This window comes from Rhinoraja longicauda, chromosome 17, assembly GCF_053455715.1.
Source record: "Rhinoraja longicauda isolate Sanriku21f chromosome 17, sRhiLon1.1, whole genome shotgun sequence".
Taxonomy (NCBI): domain Eukaryota; kingdom Metazoa; phylum Chordata; class Chondrichthyes; order Rajiformes; family Arhynchobatidae; genus Rhinoraja; species Rhinoraja longicauda.
The window spans coordinates 19,230,278-19,253,627 of record NC_135969.1 but is presented as its reverse complement, the minus strand read 5'-3'; the positions used below and the strand labels follow the sequence as shown (position 1 = coordinate 19,253,627).

At 47.3% G+C, this 23,350-nt stretch overlaps 1 protein-coding gene across 2 annotated transcripts in view; it reads right to left on the bottom strand.

Annotated features, from left to right (window-relative positions):
* The window catches only part of podxl2 (podocalyxin-like 2), a 31,307-nt gene extending 11,079 nt beyond the window's left edge, over nt 1-20,228 (bottom strand). Inside the window, exons 1-4 of one of the 2 annotated variants that reach the window (XM_078413850.1) lie at nt 20,101-20,228; nt 19,780-19,920; nt 9,494-9,754; nt 2,463-3,040 (exon numbers count right to left, since the gene is read on the bottom strand). In XM_078413850.1, the coding sequence (XP_078269976.1) occupies nt 2,463-3,040; nt 9,494-9,754; nt 19,780-19,813 (873 nt within the window). In that variant the 5' untranslated portion in view covers nt 19,814-19,920; nt 20,101-20,228. Of the gene's footprint in view, nt 1-2,462; nt 3,041-9,493; nt 9,755-19,779 lie in introns of both variants that reach the window. The other variant, XM_078413849.1, reaches the window with a different exon arrangement.
* Between the last annotated feature and the right edge of the window lie 3,122 nt (nt 20,229-23,350).

The window sequence follows — 23,350 nt, the reverse complement described above, 5'->3', positions numbered from 1 at the left end:
CCCGGCGCGGCTCGGCCGCTGGACTTAACATCGCCGGCGCGGCTCGGCCGCGGGACGTTTCAGTGCCCGGTGCGGCTCGGCCGCGGGGCCTTCCATCCCCTTGCGGGGGCTGTGCGTGTCGGTCGCCTCGGTAAGGGTCGAGCTGCCTGTCCGTGGGCGTGGGGGGAAGAGAGTGGAAGTTTTGTTGCCTTCCATCACAGTGAGGGGGTGTTTGGAGTCACTGCGATGGATGTTTGTGTTGGGGTCGTGTGTCCTGTGTTCTTTTCTTTTTTCTTGTGTTCTGTGACTGCTGTAATTTCGTTCGGTACCTCGGTACCGAGTGACAATAAAGTTCTGTACTGATATCGATTATGTGCATGGCAGACAGGTGCCACAGTGGTGCACAGTGGTGCAGCGATTAAGTTGCTGCCTTACAACACCAGAGACCCAGGTTTGATCCTGACTAAGGGTCTATATGGAGTTTGTATGTTCTCCCCATGACTGCATGGGTTTCCCCTGGGGCTTGCTTCCACGCTGTATCTCTAAACTAAAATAAATCTTAATGGGCAGGATAAGAGTTGGCCTTGGCAAGTGATAGGTGGATACAGGTGAAGTGGCCGGGGTTGTAGCTTAACAATTCTTTCCACAGACCAGCACCACCTCGATGGGCCCAATGGTTCGCCGTCCTTGCCCGCCCTCCCTCGCTCTCCCCTGAGCCCCACCAGTCTATATCCAGTGGATAGACTATGACAAGGAGATGATGTGCCCAGTGTCATCCAGTCAATTTAGACCAACACAGAATAAATCTGACGGCAGTAACCATAGCAACAATCTGGGCCTATGTGTAGCAAGGGGCCGTGGTGAGAAGACTTCCATCAGATGGCAAAACACAAACACACGCTTAATTAAATAAAGCGGCAGAAACGCACGTCTTTATCACAGAAGCTGATTGAGATGATTCTGGGTTATACAGCCGGGGGGAGTAGCGAGAGAGCGCTGCTAAACGTGTCGCTTCCAGCTGTTCCCACACAATACAAACATCTGGCTGTGAATACTGTGAACAAGGAGGTTCACAAAACCCTGCCCCCCCTTCCACCAGCAATAACACACGCACGCACGCACACACACACACTCACACACTCACACACACACACACACAGCAATAACACGCATCTCTTAGAGTCATAGTCGTACAGCACAGAAACAGACCCTTCAGCCCAACTCATCCATGCTGGCCAAGATACCCCATCTAAGCTGGTTCCATTTGCCCACCTTTGGCCCATCTCCCTCTAAACCTTTCCTATCCGTGTACCTGTCCAAGTGTCTTATCTGTTGTTATTGTACTTGCCTCAACTATCTCCTCTGACGGCTCGTTCCACATACCCACTACCCAATTTACAGAGGGGCAATTAATTTACAAACCCACACATCTTTGGGATGTGGGTGGAAACCGGGGCACCCAGAGGAAACACACTGGTCACAGGGAGAACATGCAAATTCCGTACAGACAGCAAACGAGGTCAGGACGGAACCCAGATCTCTAGCGCTGTGAGGCAGCGGCTTCACCATCTATGCAACGGTGCCAGACTTTGTCATGCCCCCACCTCTTTTCCGGCTTTTTCTCCTTCCCACCACAATCAGTCTGAAGAAGGGCCCTGACCCGAAACATCGCCTCTCCATTCCCTCCACAGATGTTATCCTACTCAGAGTTCCTCTAGCACTTTGCGTTTTTTAAAAAGATTTCATCATCTGCAGTTTAGTTTGGTTTAGAGATACAGAGCGGAAACAGGCCAGTCGGCCCACCGAGTCCACGCCAACCAGCGATCTCCGTACACTAGTACTATCCTCAACATTCGGGACAATTTACAATTTTTTTTAGAGATACGGCGCAGAAACAGGCCCTTCGGCCCACCGGGTCCGCGCCGCCCAGCGATCCCCTCACACTAACACTATCCTACACCCACTAGGGACAGTTTTTTTTACATTTGCCCAGCCAATTGACCGCCAAACCTGTACGTCTTTGGAGTGTGGGAAGATCTCGGGGAAAACCAACGCAGGTCACGGGGAGAACGTACAAACTCCGTACAGTACAGCAGCCATAGTCAGGATCGAACCTGAGTCTCTGGCGCTGCATTCGCTGTAAGGCAGCAACTCTACCGCTGCGTCACCGTGCCGCCTTTGTATGGAAGCCAATCAACCTACAAACCTGTATCTCCCAGAGCACCCGGAGAAAACACACGCGGTCATAGGGAGAACGTACAAACTTCGTACATACAGCACCGGTAGTCAGGATTGAACCCGGGTCTCTAGCGCTGTAATGCAGCAAATCTACCACAGCGCCACTCCCCCTAAACAGATTTTTGAAGATGGGCCGTGGAACTATACATCAGGAGAACCATCCAGATATGTAGCAATGCATTCTTAACAGCGGGAACTTGGTTCTTAGTTTAGTTTAGCTTCAGTTCCTCGTGTCTCCGTGTTACCTGCGTGATCTGCTCTGCTTGCTTTCTGCCGGTGGTGCCTTTGGACTCGTGGACCTCATCGGGATGGAGTCCCGCTTCCTCCACGTCGGAATCCGTTTCCACGGTGATCCTGTAGTCCGTATCTGGGGTGGTGGATCCCACCCCCGTCCTGGTCCCGGACAGGGGGTCTTCCGACAGGACGGAGCCTCCATCCTCGGTGATGGTCCTGGCGTGTCCGCTGGCCTCCATCGTGCTCGGATGGCGTAGTGGTGGGAGCGAGGGATCGGTGGCGGGGAGGCCCGTGGAGACCACTGGCACTCGTGCTGTGGGAGGCAATGTGGGCAGAAGGTCCTCGTCCACCTCCGAAGAAGATTGGGTGGTCGGGTGGTCCAATGGGGCGGAGGATGCAAGTGGCACAGAGCTCGGTCTTGCCAAGGTGGCTTTTGTTGGCAAGATGGTTGGCATGAAGCCTGGCGCCGTGGACTTGGCAGACAGGGAAAGCCAAGCTTCCAACGTAGAAGCAAATGGACCTGTTGGTTCACCAGGCAAGACTCCCGGCCCCTGTGCCGACGGAAGCAGCGAAACCATCGTCTTGCTGTCTGAAATGAGACGTTACACATGACCAAATGAAGACACAATGTGCTGGACTAAATGTGGGGGGAGAGAGGGGAGTGAGAGGAGAACTACGGGTCTCAGAAGAGACCTGGGTGAGGGACCCATCTACAACAGCAGTGGGGAAAACAGTGGTGCAACGGTAGAGTTGCTGCCTCACAGCGCTAGAGACCCGGGTTCGATCCTGTCTGTATGGAGTTTGTGCTTTCTGCCTGTGACCGCATGGGTTTTCTCCGGGTGCTCAGGTTTCCACCCTCATTCCAAAGACGTACAGGTGTGTTGTGATCGGTGGATATGGGGGGGGGGGGGGGGGGATGATAGGCAGATGGGTGGACAAAAGCTAGAGGGGAAAATAAGACAAAAGGGTGTTAGATAAGGAGAGAAGAGGAATGAAATGTGAAGCCGGAGGGCAGGATGTTAGTACGCCTCTCTCTGTCTGTCTGGTCTTTCCTTTGATTTATCTACATATAGATTGGGTGAACCAAACTGGCAGGGGTGCTGAGGAAGAGGATTTCTTGGAATGTTTGCGAGATGGTTTTCTAAACCAACATGTCGAGGAACCAACGAGAGAGCAGGCCATTCTAGACTGGGTAATGAGGAAGGGTTAGTTAGCAGTCTTGTTGTGCGAGGCCCCTTGGGCAAGAGTGATCATAATATGGTGGAGTTCTTCATTAGGATGGAGAGTGACAAAGTCAATACAGAAACAAGTGTTCTGAACTTAAAGAAAGATAACTTTGAGGGTATGAGGCGTGAATTGTCCAAGATAGACTGGCAATTGATGCTGAAAGGGTTGACGGTGGACATGCAATGGAAGGCATTTAAAGGTCGCATGGATGAACTACAACAAGTGTTCATCCCAGTTTGGCAAAAGAACAAACCAGGAAAGGTAGTTCATCCGTGGCTAACAAGGGAAATCAAGGATAGTATTAAAACAAAAGGTGAAGCATACAGATTAGCCAGAAAAAGTAGCATACCAGAGGACTGGGAGAAATTCAGAGTCCAGCAGAGGAGGACAAAGGGCTTAATTAGGAAAGGGAAAATAGATTATGAGGGAAAACTGGCAAGGAACATAAAAACTGACTGCAAAAGCTTTTATAGATATGTGAAGAGAAAAAGATTAGTTAAGACAAATGTAGGTCCCTTGCAGTCGGAAACAGGTGAATTGATCATAGGGAACAAGGAGATGGCAGACCAATTGAACAAATACTTTGGTTCTGTCTTCACTAAGGAAGACATAAACCGTCTGCCGGAAATAGCGGGGGACCGGGGGTCTAATGAGATGGAGGAACTGAGGGAAATCCAGGTTAGTCGGGAAGTGGTGTTAGGTAAATTAAATGGATTAAAGGCAGATAAATCCCCAGGACCAGATAGGCTGCATCCCAGAGTGCTTAAGGAAGTAGCCTCAGAAATAGTGGATGCATTAGTGATAATTTTTCAAAACTCTTTAGATTCTGGAGTAGTTCCTGAGGATTGGAGGGTAGCTAATGTAACCCCACTTTTTAAAAAGGGAGGGAGAGAGAAAACGGGGAATTATAGACCAGTTAGCCTAACATCGGTAGTGGGGAAAATGCTAGAGTCAGTTATTAAAGATGTGATAGCATCACATTTGGAAAGTGGTGAAATCATCGGACAAAGTCAGCATGGATTTACAAAAGGCAAATCATGTCTGACGAATCTTATAGAATTTTTCGAGGATGTAACTAGTAGAGTGGATAAGGGAGAACCAGTCGATGTGTTATATCTGGACTTTCAGAAGGCCTTCGACAAGGTCCCACATAGGAGATTGGTGTACAAACTTAAAGCACACGGTATTGAGGGTTCAATGTTGAGGTGGATAGAAAATTGGTTGGCGGGCAGGAAGCAAAGAGTAGGAATAAACGGGTCCTTTTCGGAATGGCAGGCAGTGACTAGTGGGGTACCGCAAGGCTCAGTGCTGGGACCCCAGTTATTTACAGTGTATATTAATGATTTGGACGAGGGAATTGAATGCAACATCTCTAAGTTTGCGGATGACACGAAGCTGGGTGGCAGTGTTAGCTGCGAGGAGGATGCTAGGAGGCTGCAGAGTGACTTGGATAGATTAGGCGAGTGGGCAAATGCATGGCAGATGCAATATAATGTGGATAAATGTGAGGTTATCCACTTTGGCGGCAAGAACAGGAAAGCAGAGTATTACCTGAATGGTGAACGATTAGGAGAAGGGGAGATGCAACGTGACCTGGGTGTCATGGTGCACCAGTCATTGAAAGCAAGCGTGCAGGTGCAGCAGGCAGTGAAGAAAGCGAAGGGTATGTTGGCATTCATAGCAAGAGGATTTGAGTTTAGGAGCAGGGAGGTTCTACTGCAGTTGTACAGGGCCTTGGTGAGACCGCACCTGGAGTATTGTGTGCAGTTTTGGTCTCCTAATCTGAGGAAAGACGTTCTTGCCTTAGAGGGAGTACAGAGAAGGTTCACTAGATTGATCCCTGGGATGGCGGGACTTTCATATGAAGAAAGACTGGATAGACTAGGCTTGTACTCGCTGGAATTTAGAAGACTGAGGGGGGATCTTATAGAAACATATAAAATTCTTAAGGGGTTGGAGAGGTTAGATGCGGGAAGATTGTTCCCGATGTTGGGGGAGTCCAGAACCAGGGGTCACAGCTTAAGGATAAGGGGGAAGTCTTTTAGGACCGAGATGAGAAAACATTTCTTCACACAGAGAGTGGTGAGTCTGTGGAATTCTCTGCCACAGAAGGTAGTTGAGGCCAGTTCATTTGCTATATTTAAGAGGGAGTTAGATGTGGCCCTTTTTGCTAAAGGGATCAGGGGGTATGGAGAGAAGGCAGGTACAGGTTACTGAGCTGCATGATCAGCCATGATCATATTGAATGGCGGTGCAGGCTCAAAGGGACGAATGGCCAACTCCTGCACCTATTTTCTATGTTTCTATGTTTCTATGTTAGTTTTGCCTCGAGGGCATCTCAGCAAGTTCCACATTCACTCCACTCGCGCCTTGAATTGACAACCTCCCTATCCCACCTTCGAGGAATCCATACACAATAAACTCCTTTGATGCAAAAAACCACGGCCAATTTGCAAACAGTAAGTGCCTGCAAACTGCAATGAGCTGAATTTATCTGTGTTTTGTTCAACAGCGATGCAGAACTAGACCTCTGTGGGAGTTCCCGCTGTTCAGTGACTAAAAACTCTCATTTATTTCATGGAGTATTTCATAGAGGCAAACAGCATGGCAACAGGCCCTTCAGCCCACCGAGTGCATACAGAGTTACACAGAGCCTTTTATTCCCATTCCCACACTGACCTTTCTGTCCTGCACTGTCAGAGTGAGGCCACACACAAATTGGAGGAAGAGCGCCTCATATTTCGCTTGGGCAGCTTACAACCCAGCAGTATGAGTATTGATTTCTCTAATTTCAAGTAACCCTAGCATTCCCTCTCTCTCCGTCCCTTCCCCACCCTGGTTGTCCTGCTAGTTTCACTGTCATCCTGCTTAGTTTCACTGTTCTTATCCTCTTGTTAGCATCTTTTCCACAGCCAACAATCGACCATTGTGGGCTCCACCTTTCATTGATCATCAGTGCTGGCTTTGATTTGTTCTTTACATACCTTTCATTCATTTGCTCTCTGTACCTTTTCATACCTCTAGTTTCCCTCTCCCCTGACTCTCAGCCTGAAGAAGGGTCTCAACCCAAAACGTCACCTATTGTTTTTCTCCAGAGATGCTGCCTGACCCGCTGAGTTGCTCCAGCATTTTGTATCTATGTTTTATAGCCCTATCCTCTAGACTTTAGCAATACAGCGCGGAAACAGGCCCTTCGGCCCACCGGGCCTTGCTGACCAACGACCATCCTGTACACTAGTTCCTACCTACACGCTAGGGACGCTTTTCAAAGTCAATTAACCTACGAACCTCCATGTCTTTGGAGTGTGGGAGGAAACTGGAGCACCCGGAGAAAACTCATGCGGTCACAGGGAGAACGTACGAACTTCGTACAGACAGCAGCCATAGTGACGATCTAACCCGGTCTCTGGCGCTGGAAGGAAACAACTCTATCGCTGCACCACTGTGCCACCCTGCGATCCACTGGGATTAAACATTACTCCCACTCCCTGCAGAATCTGAAAGTTCTGATAAATCTTATAGCAAAATATAAAGATAATTTTTTTTAAATTGCCCAGTAATTGATTGAAATATCCAATCCCAAAGAAAGTACATCGATGTTGTTTGGTGTTTATTAAATTCAACCACAGCAGCGTCACAGTGGCACAGCGGGTAGAGCCGCTGCCTCCTAGCGCCAGAGACCCGGGTCTGTACTTTCTCCCTGTGACAACATGGTTTTTCTCCGGGTGCTCCGGTTTCCTCCGACATCCCAAAGGTTAATTGAAGGTTAATTGGCCCTCTGTAAATCGTCCCTCGTGAGTGGGGAGTGGATGTGAAAATGGGATAACATAGAACTAGTGCGAATGGGTGATCGATGGCTGGCGTGGACTCGTTGGGCCAAAGGGTCTGTTTCCATGCTGTATCTTTCAATCAATTTTCTTCCAGATAAAGTCCTTTACCTCCTGACTTGTCCAGGCAAAGCAATGAATGAAAAGCTTCTAGGGGTTGCAACTGGTATAACTGGTCTCGGTGTACTAATGTAGGTCAGTTATTAGTTTTTGTGCCTCAGTCGCCCAATGGTTTGCTTTGGTTACATCATATATTTAAGGTAACAAACAGGAGGCTCAGATAAGGATTAGACAGGGGCTGAGATTTATTCTTTTAAGTGGCTTATCCAAGTGTTGGCTAAAACTATAAATCAGAGTACAGCTTTTGTTGTTGATTGTTTAGGGAGATTGTTTGGATGCAAAAGAAGTTTAGCAGAATGCTGCCTGGATTAGAGGGTATTAGGTGTGAGGAGAGACACAAGTGCTGGAGTAACTCAACGGGTCAGGCAGCATCTCTAGAGAACATGGATGTGTGACATTTCAGGTCGCGACCCTTCTTCAAACTGAAAATTGATTGATGACGTCACCTGTTCATGTTCTCCACAGATGCTGCCTGACCCGCTGAGTTACTCCAGCACTTGTGTCTTTTTTTGCAAGTCTGCATCTGCAGTTCTATGTTTCTACAGCTGCAAGAAGAGGCTGGACAGACTTCTCTACAAGCTGAGGGGAGACCTGATTGAAGCATATAAAACCATAGCAACAATAAAAATACAATGCCAACATTTAAAAGACATTTGGAAAGCTACATGGAAAGGAGAGACTTGGAGAAAGATGGACCAAATGCAAGCAAACGGGACTGGCTTAGCTGGGGCTATCTTGGTCAGCATGGACAAGTTGGGCTGAAGGGCCTGATTCTGTGCTGTATCAACTCTACATCTTTAAACAAAAGGGGCTTTTCTAACATAGAATTCAAATGGAGGAGATTCTATTTGTTGACAACCCAACTTATATAGGATAGACCTTTTCACCAGAGGAAAAATGTTAATGACTAGAGGATAGAGCTTTAAGGTGAGAGGGGCAAAGTTTAAAGGAGGTGTGCGGGGCAGGTTTTGTTATGCAGAGGGTGATGAGTGCCTGTAAAGGTGGTGGAGGCAGATACAATAGTGACATTTAAGAGGCTTTTAGATTATGCAGGGAATGGAGGGAAATGGATCACGTGCAGGCAGAGGTGATTAGTTTATCTTGGCATCATGTTCGGCATGGCAATTGTGGGCTGATGGGCCTACTCCTGCACTGTTCTGTTCTGTTGCACGTGTATGAATGTGAGTGTAAACCATGGAATAGCCATCACATTTCTCCCCCAGCACTCCCTGCTTGCAGATAAGGTATATTGAGTATAGAAGTTGGGAGGTCATGTTACAGTTGTACAAGACGTTGGTGAGGCACCATTTAGAGTATTGCATTGGGTTTTGGTCCCCATGTTATAGGAAAGATGTTGTCAAGCTGGAAAGAGTGCAGAGAAGATTTACCAGGACTCAAGATTTGCCAGGATTTGAGGGCCTGAGCTATATGGAGAGGTTGAGCAGGCTGGTCTGTATTCCTTGGAGAGCAGAAGGAAAGAGGGGCGATCTTATAGAGGTGTATAAAATCATGAGAAGAATAGATCGGGTAAACGCTCAGTCTTTTCCCCAGAGTAGGGGAATCAAAAACCAGAGGACATAGGTTTAAGGTGAGGGGGGAAAATTAAATAGGAACCTGAGGGGTCACTTTTTTTACACAGAGGGTGGTGGGTGTATGGCACAAGCTGCCGGAGGGGGTAGTTGAGGCAGGTACTTTCACAATGTTTAAGAAATATTTGGACTGGTACATGGATGTGATAGGTTTGGAGGGATATGGGCTACACAGCAGGAAGATGGGACTGGTGTACATGGGACACGTTGGTCGGTGTGGGGAAGTTGGGCCGTGGGGCCTGTTTCCACGCTGTGTGACTCCACGACTCTCTGACAAACCTGAGGTTGTTCCTTGCTTCTCTTGGGCATCCGAGGTCCCAGACGATAGTGACTGCGAGTTGATTGATTCATCCTGAGAACTTCCAGCCATTGTTAACAGCTCAGCGTCCAACTGGTCCGCAACTTTCCCCGAGACATCCTTTTGCACTTCTGTCGACGGGAAGACCAAGGAAGTCACAGTGGCGAGATCTTCCCCTGAGGCAGCCGGGCGTACGTGTGTCTCTGCCTCATCAGCAATTGCAAGATTAAAGCATAACCAACCTGAGTAAACGTGGATGAAATATACAAGATCGGGTTAGGTTTATTATTGACATGTGAACTCTGGTTCAGTGAGTTTTAGTTTAGTTTATTGTCAAATGTGCCGAGATACAGGGAAAAGCTTTTGTTGCGTGTTAACCAGTCAGCGGAAAGACAATCGAACCATCCAAAGTTTACAGATACAGGATAAAGGGAATAACATGAATAACGTTTAGTGCAAGATAAAGTCCAGTTAGGTCCGATCAAAGATAGTCCGAGTGTATCTAATGAAGTAGGTAGCAGCTCAGGACTGCTCTCTAGTTGTTGGGAGGATGGTTCAGTTGCCTGAAAGGCTATGTTTTACATGCTATCCAATCAAGTCAGATAGTACTCCACATAAATCAGGGGCGTAGCTGGTAGAGCCGCTGCCTCACAGCGCTAGAGACCGGGGTTTGATCCTGACCTTGGGTGTTGTCTGTGTGTATGGAGTTTGCATGTCCTTCTTCTGACCACGTGGGATTCCTCTGGATGCTCCGGTCTCCTCTCACATCCCAAAGACATGGGGGTTTGTAGGTTAGTTGGACTCTGTAAATTGCCCCCTGGTGTGTACAATAGACAATAGGTGCAGGAGGAGGCCATTCGGCCCTTCGAGCCATCACCACCATTCAATATGATCATGGCTGATCATTCTCAATCAGTACCCCGTTCCTGCCTTCTCCCCATACCCCCTGACTCCGCTATCCTTAAGAGCTCTATCTAGCTCTCTCTTGAATGCATTCAGAGAATTGGCCTCCATTGCCTTCTGAGGCAGCGAATTCCACAGATTTACAACTCTCTGACTGAAAAGGTTTTTCCTCATCTCAGTTCTAAATGGCCTACCCCTTATTCTTAAACTGTAGCCCCTTGTTCTGGACTCCCCCAACATTGGGAACATGCCTCTAACGTGTCCAACCCCTTAATAATCTTATATGTTTCGATAAGATTCCCTCTCATCCGTCTAAATTCCAGTGTATACAAGCCTAGTCGATCCTGTCTTTCAACATACGGCAGTCCCGCCATTCCGGGAATTAACCTGGTAAACCTCCGCTGCACACCCTCAATAGCAAGAATATGGTGTGGATGAGAAAGTGGGATAACGTAGAACTACTGTGAACGGGTGATCGATGGTCAGCAGGGACTCGGAGGATCGAAGGGCCTGTTTCCATGCTGTATTTTTCAATCAATCAATCTAACACTACTGACTATGACACTATAGAATGTACAGACTCTAAGAATGTATGAAGAGTTTTAGTTTTGTATATATTTTATTATTACAAATCAAGTTTGAAATTAAAAATATAGGTGAGCATTTGACTTAAAGTCATAATTATAGAGTCATGGAGTCATATAGCATGGAAACAGGTTCTTCAGCCCAACTTGCACATGCTGCCCAGCATGTCCCACCCACACTAGTCAACCTACGTGCTTTTGGCCCATATCCTTCCAAACTATCCTATCCATGTACCTGTCTAAATGGTTCATAAACGTTACAATTGTACCTGCCTCAACTACCTCCTTGGGCAGCTTGTTCCATACTCACACCACCATCTCCCTGTAGCTCAGGCCCTCAAATCCTGGCAACATCCCCATAAATGAGGGGGGACCTCATTGAAACTTGCTGAATAGTGAACGGCCTGGATAGAGTGAATGTGGAGTGGATGTGGAGTGGATGTTTCCACTCATGGGAGAGTCTAGGACCAGAGGGCACAGCCTCAGAATAAAAGGACGTATCTTTAGAAAGCAGATGAGGAGGAATTTCTTTAGTCAGAGGGTGGTGAATCTGTAGAATTCATTGCCGCAGAAGGCTGTGGAGGCCGTCAATGGATATTTTTACGGTGGAGATTGATAGATTCTTGATTAGTAAGGGTGTTAGGGGTTATGGGGAGAAGGCATGAGAATGGGGTTGGTTGGGAAAGATTGATCAGCCATGATTGAATGACGGAATAGACTTGGTGGGCTGAATGGACTAATTCTGATCCTATAACGTATGAACCTTTGAAACTATTAATCTTCTCTGCACCCTTTGTAGCTTAACAACAGCTGGACAACTTGAAATGGGCGTTGGAAAGGGCCCAACACTGGCCTCATGCCTTGGGTGTTTGTCAAATTCCCACACACAATTACTGCTCTGCAATCAATTGAAACAAGTTGTAGTATTTTGGTGACCTTTCGGGTTTAGCCACACTGAAGGGCTCTGCCCAAACCGCACAGTTCCACGTGATTCCTGGCAAGATGGAATTTGTTCTGGCTTTTTGTGAGCATTGATATCAAGCTCAGCTTCAGTGGGAGTCTGTGTCGTCTGTGAGTCAGAGACACGTGCGTTCAAATCCCGACCCAGAATGAATGGACATTCCCAGTACGACATCGAGGCACTACTGAACAGTTTAGTTCAGTTTAGAGATACAGTGCGGAAACAGGCCTTTCGACCCACCGAGTCCGTGCCTACCAGCGGTCCCTGCACATAAACACTATCCTGCACACACTATCCTAGGGACAAATTACAATTTTACCGAAGCCAATTAACTTACAGACTTGTATGTCTTTGGAGTGTGGGAGGAAACCGGAGTTCTCGGAGTAAACTCAACGCAGTCACAGGGAGAACGTACAAACTCCAGACAGCATGGTACAGTTGTACCAAACTCCTGTACATCAGCGAGACCAAACGCAGACTCGCGACAGGTTTCAACTCCCCTTCCCATTCCCACAATGACCATTCTGTCCTGGGCCTCCTCCATTGCCAGAGCGAGGCCACATACAAATTGGAGAAACAGCACCTCATGGGCAGCTAGCAACCGAGCGATATGAACATTGAATTCTCTAATTTTAAGTAACTTCTACTAGCACTCCCCTCCGTTCCCCCTTGCCCCCTTACTCCACCCGAGTCATTTAACCAGTTCCCCGTGTTGTATCCTTCTTGGGATCACACCTTCCCTGGCCAACAATGGGCCCACCAGGCACCACCATGCCTGAGGCTGTCTGTTGCCGGCCCTGAATTTTCCTGGGCTTCTCTCGCCTCAAGCACTTCACCTCCACCCCGTACATTCAGTCTGAAGAAGGGTCCCGACACGGAACATCACCTATCCTTTGCCTGCAGAGATGCTGCCTGACCCGCTGAACTACTCCAGCACTTGCGTCTCTCCTTACAGTGTAAACCAGCATCTGCAGTTTTTGGTTTCTACTACTAAAGTCAATTTGGTCTGGTCAGGTCAAAGTTGGTCTGGTCAAGTTGGTCAGACAGATGGTCAGACACAAGGAAGTGCTGATGCTGGTTTACAAAAAAGGACACAGAGTGCTGGAGTAACTCAGTGGCTCAGGCAGCATTTTGGATTGACCCTTGTTCACACTAAAGAAGGGTCCTAGTCCAAATCGTTGCCTGTCATGACGCTTAAGAAAAATTTAGACAGGTACACGGATAGGATAGGATGAGAGGGAGATGGGCCAAATGCAGGCAGGTGGGACTAGTATAGATGGAGCATGTTGGCAGACGTGGGCGAGTTGGGCCAAAGGGCCTGTTTCTGTACTGTGTGACTCTATGACTAATCAGGAATCTGTTCATCTCGGCCTTAAAAATTACCCAATAAACATGGGTTTCGCAGCCATCTGTGGCAATGCTGGTCGCCATGGCCAAGTTGGGCCGAAGGGCCTGCTTCCACACTGTATGACCGCTGAACAATTATAGAATGCATTAAAAAAAATGTTACAGCCAACCCCTCCCAAAGTGATAATGCAGCTGGCAGATGGCCTGCAACCACAACAACCTGACCGCGGGAGAAGACGGCAGGGGAAGGGAAAAGACATTGTGGCCTTCCATCACAGTGAGGAGAGGACTGGAGGAGACTCACTGTGATGGATGTCTCTTTTTTTGTGTGCGTTGGGTGGGGTTGTGTAATTGGTTTGTTTTATTGCTTTAATTATTGGACTGTGGGTGACTAAATTTCGTCCAAAAGGATGACAAAAAGATATCTTGAATCTTGATCTTGAATCTTGATTTGATTGTTAACGGTGACAGTTAATTAGCCATGTAGAATTCCCGCTGCTTTGTCGAAAGCCTTTCTGAGGATTGGCCAGCGGCAGGCACAGATGTAAGTCATGCATCCATTATCCCCAGGCTGTTGACTCAAATGCCGCATAGTCACCGATGTCCATCACTCCCTCCACGGCTCCCGGCTGACACAAAAACGTGTGGCGGATTTAGCCTGGAGTGGGAGTGCACACACGGGCTGAGGTTTACACAGCGGGTAGAGCCGCTGCCTCACAGCGCCAGTGACACAGGTTCCATCCTGCCTTCGGGGGGGAGGGGTGTATGTGTGTGTATGTGTGTATGTGTGTGTGTGTATGTGTATGCGTGTGTGTATGCGTGCGTGTGCGTGTGTGTGTGCGTGTGCGTGTGCGTGTGTGTGTGTTCTCTCTGTGACCGCGTGGGTCTCCCCCGAGCGCTCTGGTTTCCTCGCACATTCCAAAGACGCGCGAGTTTTATAGGTTAATTAGTTCAGTTTAGAGACGCAGAGACAGACACACACGTCCAGTAGTTCCATCCTACACTCTAGGGACAATTTACAGAAACCAATTAACCTACAAACCTGCATGTCTTTGGAGTGTGGGGGGAAACCGGAGCATCCGGAGAAAGCCCTCGCGGTTACGGGGAGAATATGCAAACTCTGTACAGACAGCACCAATAGTCAGGATTGAACTCGGGTCTCCGATGCTGTAAGGCAGCAATGCAGCTGCTGTGCCGCCCTGTAAATGGATGAGAAAGTGGGATAACGAGGAACTAGTGGAAGGGTGATCGTTGGTCAGCATGGACTCAATGGGCCGAAGATCCTGTCTCCATGCTCTATCCCTAAACGAAACGAAACTTTATTATTGCCACACGGTACAGAAAAAAGTTCTTCTTGCACGCTGTCTAATCGGATCAGATAATAGTGTATGTCCTGGAAATCACTTTTATCTCTTTTTCATCTCATGCCTTTGTCCACCCATCTGCCAATCAACCCCCCCTCTCCTTATCCACCTATCACTCGCCAGGCTTTGTCCCATCCCAGCCTCTCTTTTCCAGGTTTCTCCCCCTACTACAATCAGTCTGAAGAAGAGTCCTGACTTTGTTGCCTATCCATGTTCTCCAGAGATGCTGCCTGACCTGCTGAGTTACTCCAGCACTTTACAACTTGTTTTGTAAACCAGCATCTGCAGTTCCTTGTATCAGAAAATCGTTTAGTTGAGAGATAATGTATTTTGTTTTGAAAAGCATTCTATAATTGCTCTGTAGTTGTTGACGAAGTGAAAACCTTTGCTTGTAATTCCATTGGTGCAAGAAGCCTGGTGACTAATGTCCTCACTCCTCACGGATGTGCCTGAGTCACAGGGCTGCCTGAATCATCGCTGAAACAGCGCTGAAATGCCAAGTAAACTCTCACGATCTCTCCTTCCACTGATCATAGACTCACTCAATTCTCCATAAGTCCTTTAGACTTTACAGGTACAGCATGGAAGCAGGCCCTTTGGCCCACCGAGTCCGCGCTGACCAGCGATCACTCCGTACACTAGCACTATCGTACACACTAGGGACAATTTACACTTTACAAACGCCAATTAACGTACAAACCTTTGGAATGTGGGAGGAAACCGGAGCACTTGGGGAAAACCCACATGGTTACAGGGAGAACGTACAAATTCCGTACAGACAGCACCCGTAGTCAGGATCGAGCCTGAGGCAGCAACTCTACCACTGCGCTTCCCCATAATGTCCATGTGCCCGATCCAAAAGCCTCTTAAATGTCATTAATGGATCTGCCTCCACCACCACCTCCGGCAGCACGTTCCACCCACCCACCACCCTCTGTGTAAAAAACCTCCGCACATCTCATTTAAACATTCTCCCTCTCACCTTAAAGCTATGCCCTCTAGTCTTTGATATTACTATCGTGGGAAAAGGGTTCTGCCTATCTCCCTTTTGATGCCTCTCATCATTTTAGATACTTCGATCAGATCTCCACTCAACCTCCAGAGAAACAATCCAAGTTTGTCCGACTAACCATTACAGCGAACACTCTCTAATTCAGGCAGTATTCTGGTAAACCTCCTCTGCACCCTCTCCAAAGCCACATCCTTCCTGCAAGGGGCAACCAGACCTGCATACAATACTCCAAATGTGGCTTAATGAAAGTCTTATAGAGCTGCAACATGACTTCCTGACACTCAATGACCAATGAAGGTAAGCATTTTCTTCAAAGTATTTAACGATGGACTTCTTTGCATTATCTAATAATCTTGCATCATAGGTGGTTTGTTAATAGGCCACAGATCTGAACCAAAAGGTCCCAACCTGAAACGTCACTTATCCTTGAGTATAGAAGTTGGGAGGTCATGTTGCAATTATAGAAAACGTTGGTGAGGCCGGATTTAGAGTATTGTGTTCAGTTCTGGGCTCCACGTCATAGGAAAGATGTTGTCAAGTTGGAAAGGGTGCTGAGAACATTTACAAAGATGTTGCCTGGACTCACACGCGTTCACAAGTTATAGGAGTAGAATTAGACCATTCGGCCCATCGAGTCTACTCTGCCATTCAATCATGGCTGATCTCTGCCTCCTAATCCCATTTTCCTGCCTTGTCCCCATATCCCTTGACACCCGTTCTAATTTGTCAAGAATTTGTCTATCTCTGCCTTAAAAATATCCACTGACTTGACCTCCACAGCCCTCTGTGGCAATGAGTTCCACAGATTAACTCCCCTCTGACTAAAGAAGTTCCTCCTCACCTCCTTTCTAAAAGAGCACCCTTTAATGCTGAGGCTGTGACTTCTGGTCCTAGATTCTCCCACCAGTGGAAACATCCTTTCCACATCCACTCGATCTATGCCTTTCATTATTCTGTAAGTTTCAATGAAGTCCCATCTCAACTTTCTAAACTCCAGCGAGTAGAGGCCCAGCGCTGTCAAACGCTCATCATATGCTAACCCACTCATTCCTGGAATCATGCCTGTAAACCTCCTCTGGACCCTCTCCAGAGCCAGCACATCCTTCCTCAGATATGGGGCCCAAATTTGCTCACAGTGCTCCAAATGCGGCCTTATAGAGCCTCAGCAATACATCTTTGTTTTTGTATTCCAGTCCTCTTGATATAAATGCTAGCATTGAATTTGCCTTCTTTACTACCGATTCGACTTGCAAATTAACTTTTTGGGACAGGGTCTGAGCTATAGGGAGGGGTTGAACAGGCTAGGACTCTATTCCCCGGAATGCAGGAGGATGAGGGGAGAGCTTATAAAGGTGTATAAAATCATGAGAATAGAACAGGTAGATGCACGGAGTCACTTGCTCAGAGTGGGGGTATCAAGAACCAGAGGGCAGAGGTTTACGGTGAAGGGGGAGAGACTTTACAGGAATCTGAGGGGTAATATTTTCACATAAAGGGTGGGGGGTGGAATGAGCTGCCAGAGGAGGTAGTTGAGGCAGGGACTATCGCAATGTTTAAGAAGCAATTAGACAGGTACATGGATAGGACAGGTTAAAAGGGATGTGGGCCAAATGCAGGCAGGTAGGACTAGTGTAGATGGGGTATGTAGGTCAGTGTGGGCAAGTTGAACTGAAGGGCCTGTTTCCACGCTATATCCATGTTTCCAGAGATGCTGCCTGCCCTGCTGAGTTACTCCAGCACTTTGTGTTCTACAATTGTGGACTCTGGTTGTGTATAGGTCACCACATAGCAACAATGAAGTGGTAGAATGTCTTTTAGTGGAAATTAAATAGCTTAAAGCAATGACATGGTGATTTTGAAGGGGGATTTAATTTTCCTTTAAGATTGGAATAACAGGCAGGCGTCCAATGTGTGGCGAATTTTTAAAATGTAAGCAGGATTCTTATCCCCCCCATTAACACGGAGCGAACAGGAGCAAGATTATATTAATTTTAGTAATGTTAAGTAACACAAATTTATTGGAGTTTTTGAAAGAGGATCCACCATACAGGTCCACCACTGATTTTTCGACAACTGGTGGTCCGGCACCTCCTTTAATCCGGACAAAATTACAAGAGCGTGCTTGAAATCCCCCCATCCACCCCCCCAGAAATGTGGTGCCTAGGCTGGGTGAGGTGGGTCGAATTTGCCCTCTGCGGCTGGGGCTCTGGAGCCGACTTCCAAGGCCGACTTTGTGGGCCAGTATCTCGCCCCTCCCCCGGCGGTCTAGGCGGACCGGACCATTCCAGTACCCTTGGACTCCTCTCAGAGGCCGTGACCTCTGTTGGTCTGGCAAAAACAGATAATGCAGAAAGGCCCTGCAACCAAGGGTGCCGGAGTGGGCCTGTATATCTATTAAGGTCATAACTTGGATTATAACCTCAGCAGAGTGAGACAGTGATTTAGACAATAGTTTATAGATGAGTTGAAATCAGTTAAGATTAGTGAGAGGTGTTCAATATGGAATGAATGTTCAGTTACAAATTACATAGCTTACTCCCACAAGCGAGAGGAGTATTACTACAGAGATCAAAGACATGGTGGCTAAAGAGGGGAGCAAGGATGTAAAATACAGGCATAACATTTGCACAGATACTGAGGTTTCGAGGGATATGGGCTAAATGCAGGCAAATGGAATTAGGAGGGGCATCCTTGTCAGCATGGATGAGTTGGGCCAAAGGGCCTGTTTCCAGGCTGTATGTCTGTGAGGAGTAGAATCCAAGCGAGTCAATGGAAATGTGGGAAGTGTCAAATAGTTATGTGGGATTAATGTCAACATGTTCTTGTTGGTCAGCATGGACTTGATGGGCCGTGGGTCCTGTGGCCATGACCGTGGCTCTAGGTGGTGTTATTAAATATAGTGAAGGTTAAGATAGACAGATCTGAGACCCATGGGGGTTGGCGGGGGGGGCTCTCAAAGGTCAAGATTAGGTCAACGCAAACCTTATGGAATGCGTCACAGACTCCTGGTATCACACAGCTTAACTCTGCCCTGTGATCTGAACATTGAGGACTACAAGATGCCAAATGAATGCATTTAAAAGAAGACCATGGAAATGAAGGCAGGTTATTGATCCAGCCATGAAATTGACCAAGACCCAGGAGAAAGAGAGAGAGGGAGGGATAAGGAGGGAGAGATACAGATAGAGAGATTGAGACAGACAGGAGAAAGAAAGATGGGAGAGAGGGAGGGAAAGATAGAGAAAGAGGGAGAAAGAGAAAGAGAGAGAGAGGGGGGGAGAGAGAGAAAGAGAAAATAGAGAAAGAGGAGAGAGAAAAAGAATTAGAGGAAGAAGCGAGAGAAAGAGAGGTGGAATAGAGGAGAGAGAAAGGAGAGGGAGAGGGGGGGAGAGACACAGAGGGAGATAGTGAAGAGAGGGAGAGAGAAAAAATATAATGTCGTTAATAGAGTCACTGGGGACCCTGTGTATAAATGAAAGGACCGGTATCACAATTAGCCATGCAAATGCAAGTGTGGAATTATAGAGATATTAATAGATTTAGCAAATACACACATTTCGGATTAATGGGGTTCACTATAAAGTCAATGCTCACTGTCTTTTTCCCCGGATAAAAGATTCTAATACCAAGGGGTACAGGCTTAAGGTGAGAGGGGGAGAGAAGAAAAATTTAAGAGGGACCTCAGGGGCAACTTTTCACTCAGAGGGCAGTGCGTATCTGGAATGAGCTGCCAGAGGAAGCTAAAGTGGGTACAATTACGAATTTCAAAAGTCATTTGGACAGCTACAAGGATAGGAAGGGTTTAGGAGGATATGTACAGGGAAATTGACTTTTTTTGGGGTTGGGGGATGAAATCCCTTAAATAAAAGTATGACCTTTTATATCTCCCTCTCTCTCTCTCTCTGTCCTCAATCTCGCCTTTAAATCATTCTCGCCATTTAATAGAGTGTTGTTTTTCCTCTCCCCTCCCCTCCCCTCCCCTCCCCGACTCGTAAACTTTTCTTGAGTTTATTTTTAAACACCTCCGCTCCCAAATAAAAAAAAAGCGGGGGGAGGGTGAGTGGTAGAAATTAAAATGAAAAGAACTTGGACTCACCCAAAACACAAAGGAGATAGTGTGTGTAGCTCATGGTCGCTGATGGAGAGAGAGGGGTTGAGATTGCCTGAGTCGGGGAAATCTCTTGATGTACATATACGGCGGTGAATTGCAGTCCTCCACCCCGCCCCGCTTTCCCCTCTGAAGAAAAAAAAAAAATCACAGGACGGATGTAAGATTACGGCTCACAAAAAAATACATTGCAGTCAATTGCCTGGGTTCAGATGCTGGGAGCGACTGAATGAAACACACTGAATCAGTTTCCCCAAAGCATCTTCCAGCTCCATCTAAAAACCTTCCCTTCTATTTATCCCCTCTCACTCTCAAGCTACTATTGCAAATGCCGTGTCCTCTTCTGCCCAACGCGACGAGGTTCCAGAGGGGTTTAATCTTTGCAGAAAGGACGTGCAGAAGGGGAGAGGGAGAGGGTACCAGGATCATTCCACTGATATCTGCGCAGTCTGCCCTCCCTGGCCAAGATCGCTCCTGGGTCCTAAGTTCCGTCCGTCTGAATCTTGTGTTATGAGCAAAGATATGGGGGTGTCAAGAGTGTGTGTTTAATCGCCAGCTGTACCGACAACGGAACTATTACATTCTCACTTGCTGCAGCTTAACGCAACGACGTACAGATAATATATAATAATCATTAATAAAACACATTAACAAGTTAACCATAATAATGCAAAAACTGAACTCCTATAGTACAGGACTGGAGGGCCTGAGTTACAGAGAGAGGTTGAGCAGGCGAGAACTTTATTCCTCGGAGCGCAGGAGGATGAGGGGTGAACTTATAGAGGTGTATAAAACCATGAAGGGGTTAGATAGGGTGAATGCAGTCTTTTACCTAGAGTAGGGGATTCAAGAACCACGAATATCAACAACACAATAATCAATAATATAATACAGTGGCACAGATGGTCGAGCTGCTGCCTCACAGTGCCAGAGATCCACATTCGATCCCGACCTTGGGTGCTGTCTGTGTGGAGTTTGCACGTTCCCCCGGTGACCGCGTGGGTTTCTTCCGGGTGCTCTGGTTTCTATCCATGTCCCCAAAACGTGGGTTTGTAGCTTATTTGGCCTCTGTAAATTGCCCCTAGTGTGTAGGGAGACACAAAATGCTGGAGTAACTCAGCGGGATATGCAGCATCTCAGGAGAGAAGTAATGGGTAAGGGTTTTGGGTCGAGACCCTTCTTCGGTCTGAAGAAAGGTCTCGACCCGAAACATCACCTATCTATGTTCTCCAGAGATGCTGCCTGACCCGCTGAGTTACTGCAGCACTTTGCGTGCTTTTGCGGATTAACCAGCAACAGCAGTTCTTTGTTTCTGCTATTTATCCAATGGTTACTTGGTAATCCCTTGCTCGATTATAGTAGACAATCAACAATAACTATCTCTCCCCCCCCCCTCCATCCTCCCCCAGTTGTCTGTTATAACGCGGGTTTACACAGGGCCGTCTTAACGCATGGGCCTGATGGGCACTTGCCCCGGGCCCCACGAGCATAGGGGCCCCATACTATTTAATTTTATCGACCATTTACATTTTTATTCCTGTGAGTAGTTGTCGTAGGGGCCCCAGTACACTGCTTTGTCCGGGGCCCATAATGCTGTAAAGACGGCCCTGGGTTTACAGTAGTTCCGTGGGATTGTGTGCGTTGATCAGTAGCTGTGGTGTACGGGTATGAAACATAGAAAATAGGTGCAGGAGTAGGCCATTCGGCCCTTCGAGCCTGCACTGCCATTCAATATGATCATGGCTGATCATCCAACTCAGTATCCCGTACCTGCCTTCTCTCCATACCCCTTGATCCCTTTAGCCACAAGGGCCACGTCTAACTCCCTCTTGAATATAGCCAATGAACTGGCCTCAACTACCCTCTGTGGCAGAGAATTCCACAGATTCACCACTCTGTGTGAAAAAAAACTTTCTCATCTCGGTCCTAAAAGACTTCCCCCTTATCCTTAAACTGTGACCCCTTGTTCTGGACTTCCCCAACATCGGGAACAATCTTCCTGCATCTAGCCTGTCCAACCCCTTAAGAATTTTGTAAGTTTCTATAAGATCCCCCCCTCAATCTTCTAAATTCCAGCGAGTAGTGAGCAATGGAGTGGCTAGCGATTTGTCAGTTTAGTGTGACGGGGCTTTCCAAAGGATATCATCAGAAGGGGTGAACACTCCCCATACTGATAAATCCATGTAGGAGGCTCTGGGGAAGAGCAAAACAAGGGAGAGGTTTGACACAGAGAATCGCTGCTGCAGAGAATATCAATAAAAAAGTCTGGACATTTCCACCCCCTGCCGACTGCGTCTGTGGCTACATCTCTACACACAAGCTGCAATGCTGTTATTAGTCTCTCAACGTCAAGGACACCTAAAGAGTGATGATGGAAGCTGCCCAAATCACCAGTTTTCAGCTGAAAGATAGACACAAAACGCTGGAATAACTCAGTGGGTCAGGCAGCATCCCTGGAGAAAATGAATATGTGACGTTTCGGGTTGGGACTCTTCTTCAGACATCTGAAGAAGGGACCGGACCTGAAATGTTGCCTGTCCATTTTCTCCAGGGATGCTGCTTGACCCACTGAGTTACTCCAGCACCTCGTGTCTAACTTTGGTATTAACAAGCATCTGCAGCTCCTTTTTATGAAATTTAGTTTTTAGCTGTGTTGGTTACTGGCCAGGTGTGACGTTGTGGAGAATTTTTGAGTCATAAAGCACAGAAACAGACCCTTTTTCCTAGCTTGTCCATGCCAACTAAGGTCCCCCACCTAAACTAGTCCCATTTGCCCATGTTGGCCCATATCTCTCTTAAACCTTTCCTACCCACGTACCTGTCGTCCATATGTTTTTTAAAATGGATGGAAACATCAAATCCCAAAGGGCGTGTTTAAGGTGGAAGGGGCAAAATTTAAAGGAGGTATGCAGGGCGACTTTTTTTTTTACACAGAGGGTGGTGAGTGCTTGAATCTCGCTGCCAAGGTTGTTGGTGGAGGCAGATAGAATTGTGGCATTTAATAGGCTTCTGGATAAGTATGTGGAAAAGGGAATGGAAGGATATGGATTATGCACAAGTAGATAAAAGTTTGTAGGTTAATTGGCTTCGGTAAAAAAAATATTGCAAATTGTCCCTAGTGTGTAGGATAGTGCTCATGTACGGTTGGCAAGGACTTGGTGACCCGAAGACCCTGTTTCCGCGTTGTATCTCTAAACTAACTTAAACTGAACTAAACCTGCGGAATCTGTGCCAAATTTGATAGCCTTCTGCTGGAGCTGAAAGCCTTCAAAGTGCTTTCATCAATAGGTGCCCTCAGTCTGCTCACAAACCGTTGAATCAAGGTCTTGGCATCGGCTTTAAACTCCAACAAAAGGCCCTATTGATGAATTCCATCATTGGCTAAGGGCCTGGAAGGCAGCTAACTCTCTCCCTGATGCACACACTTGTACAGTCTGACTGCATTACTCAGACACAGAAGGGACCTTGTTACAAGCAGCCCTGGAATAATCACTGAGCCCTTAAAAATCCCGACAATATTTCTTCTTGTAGATTGCAGACTTCACAACATTCCCACACG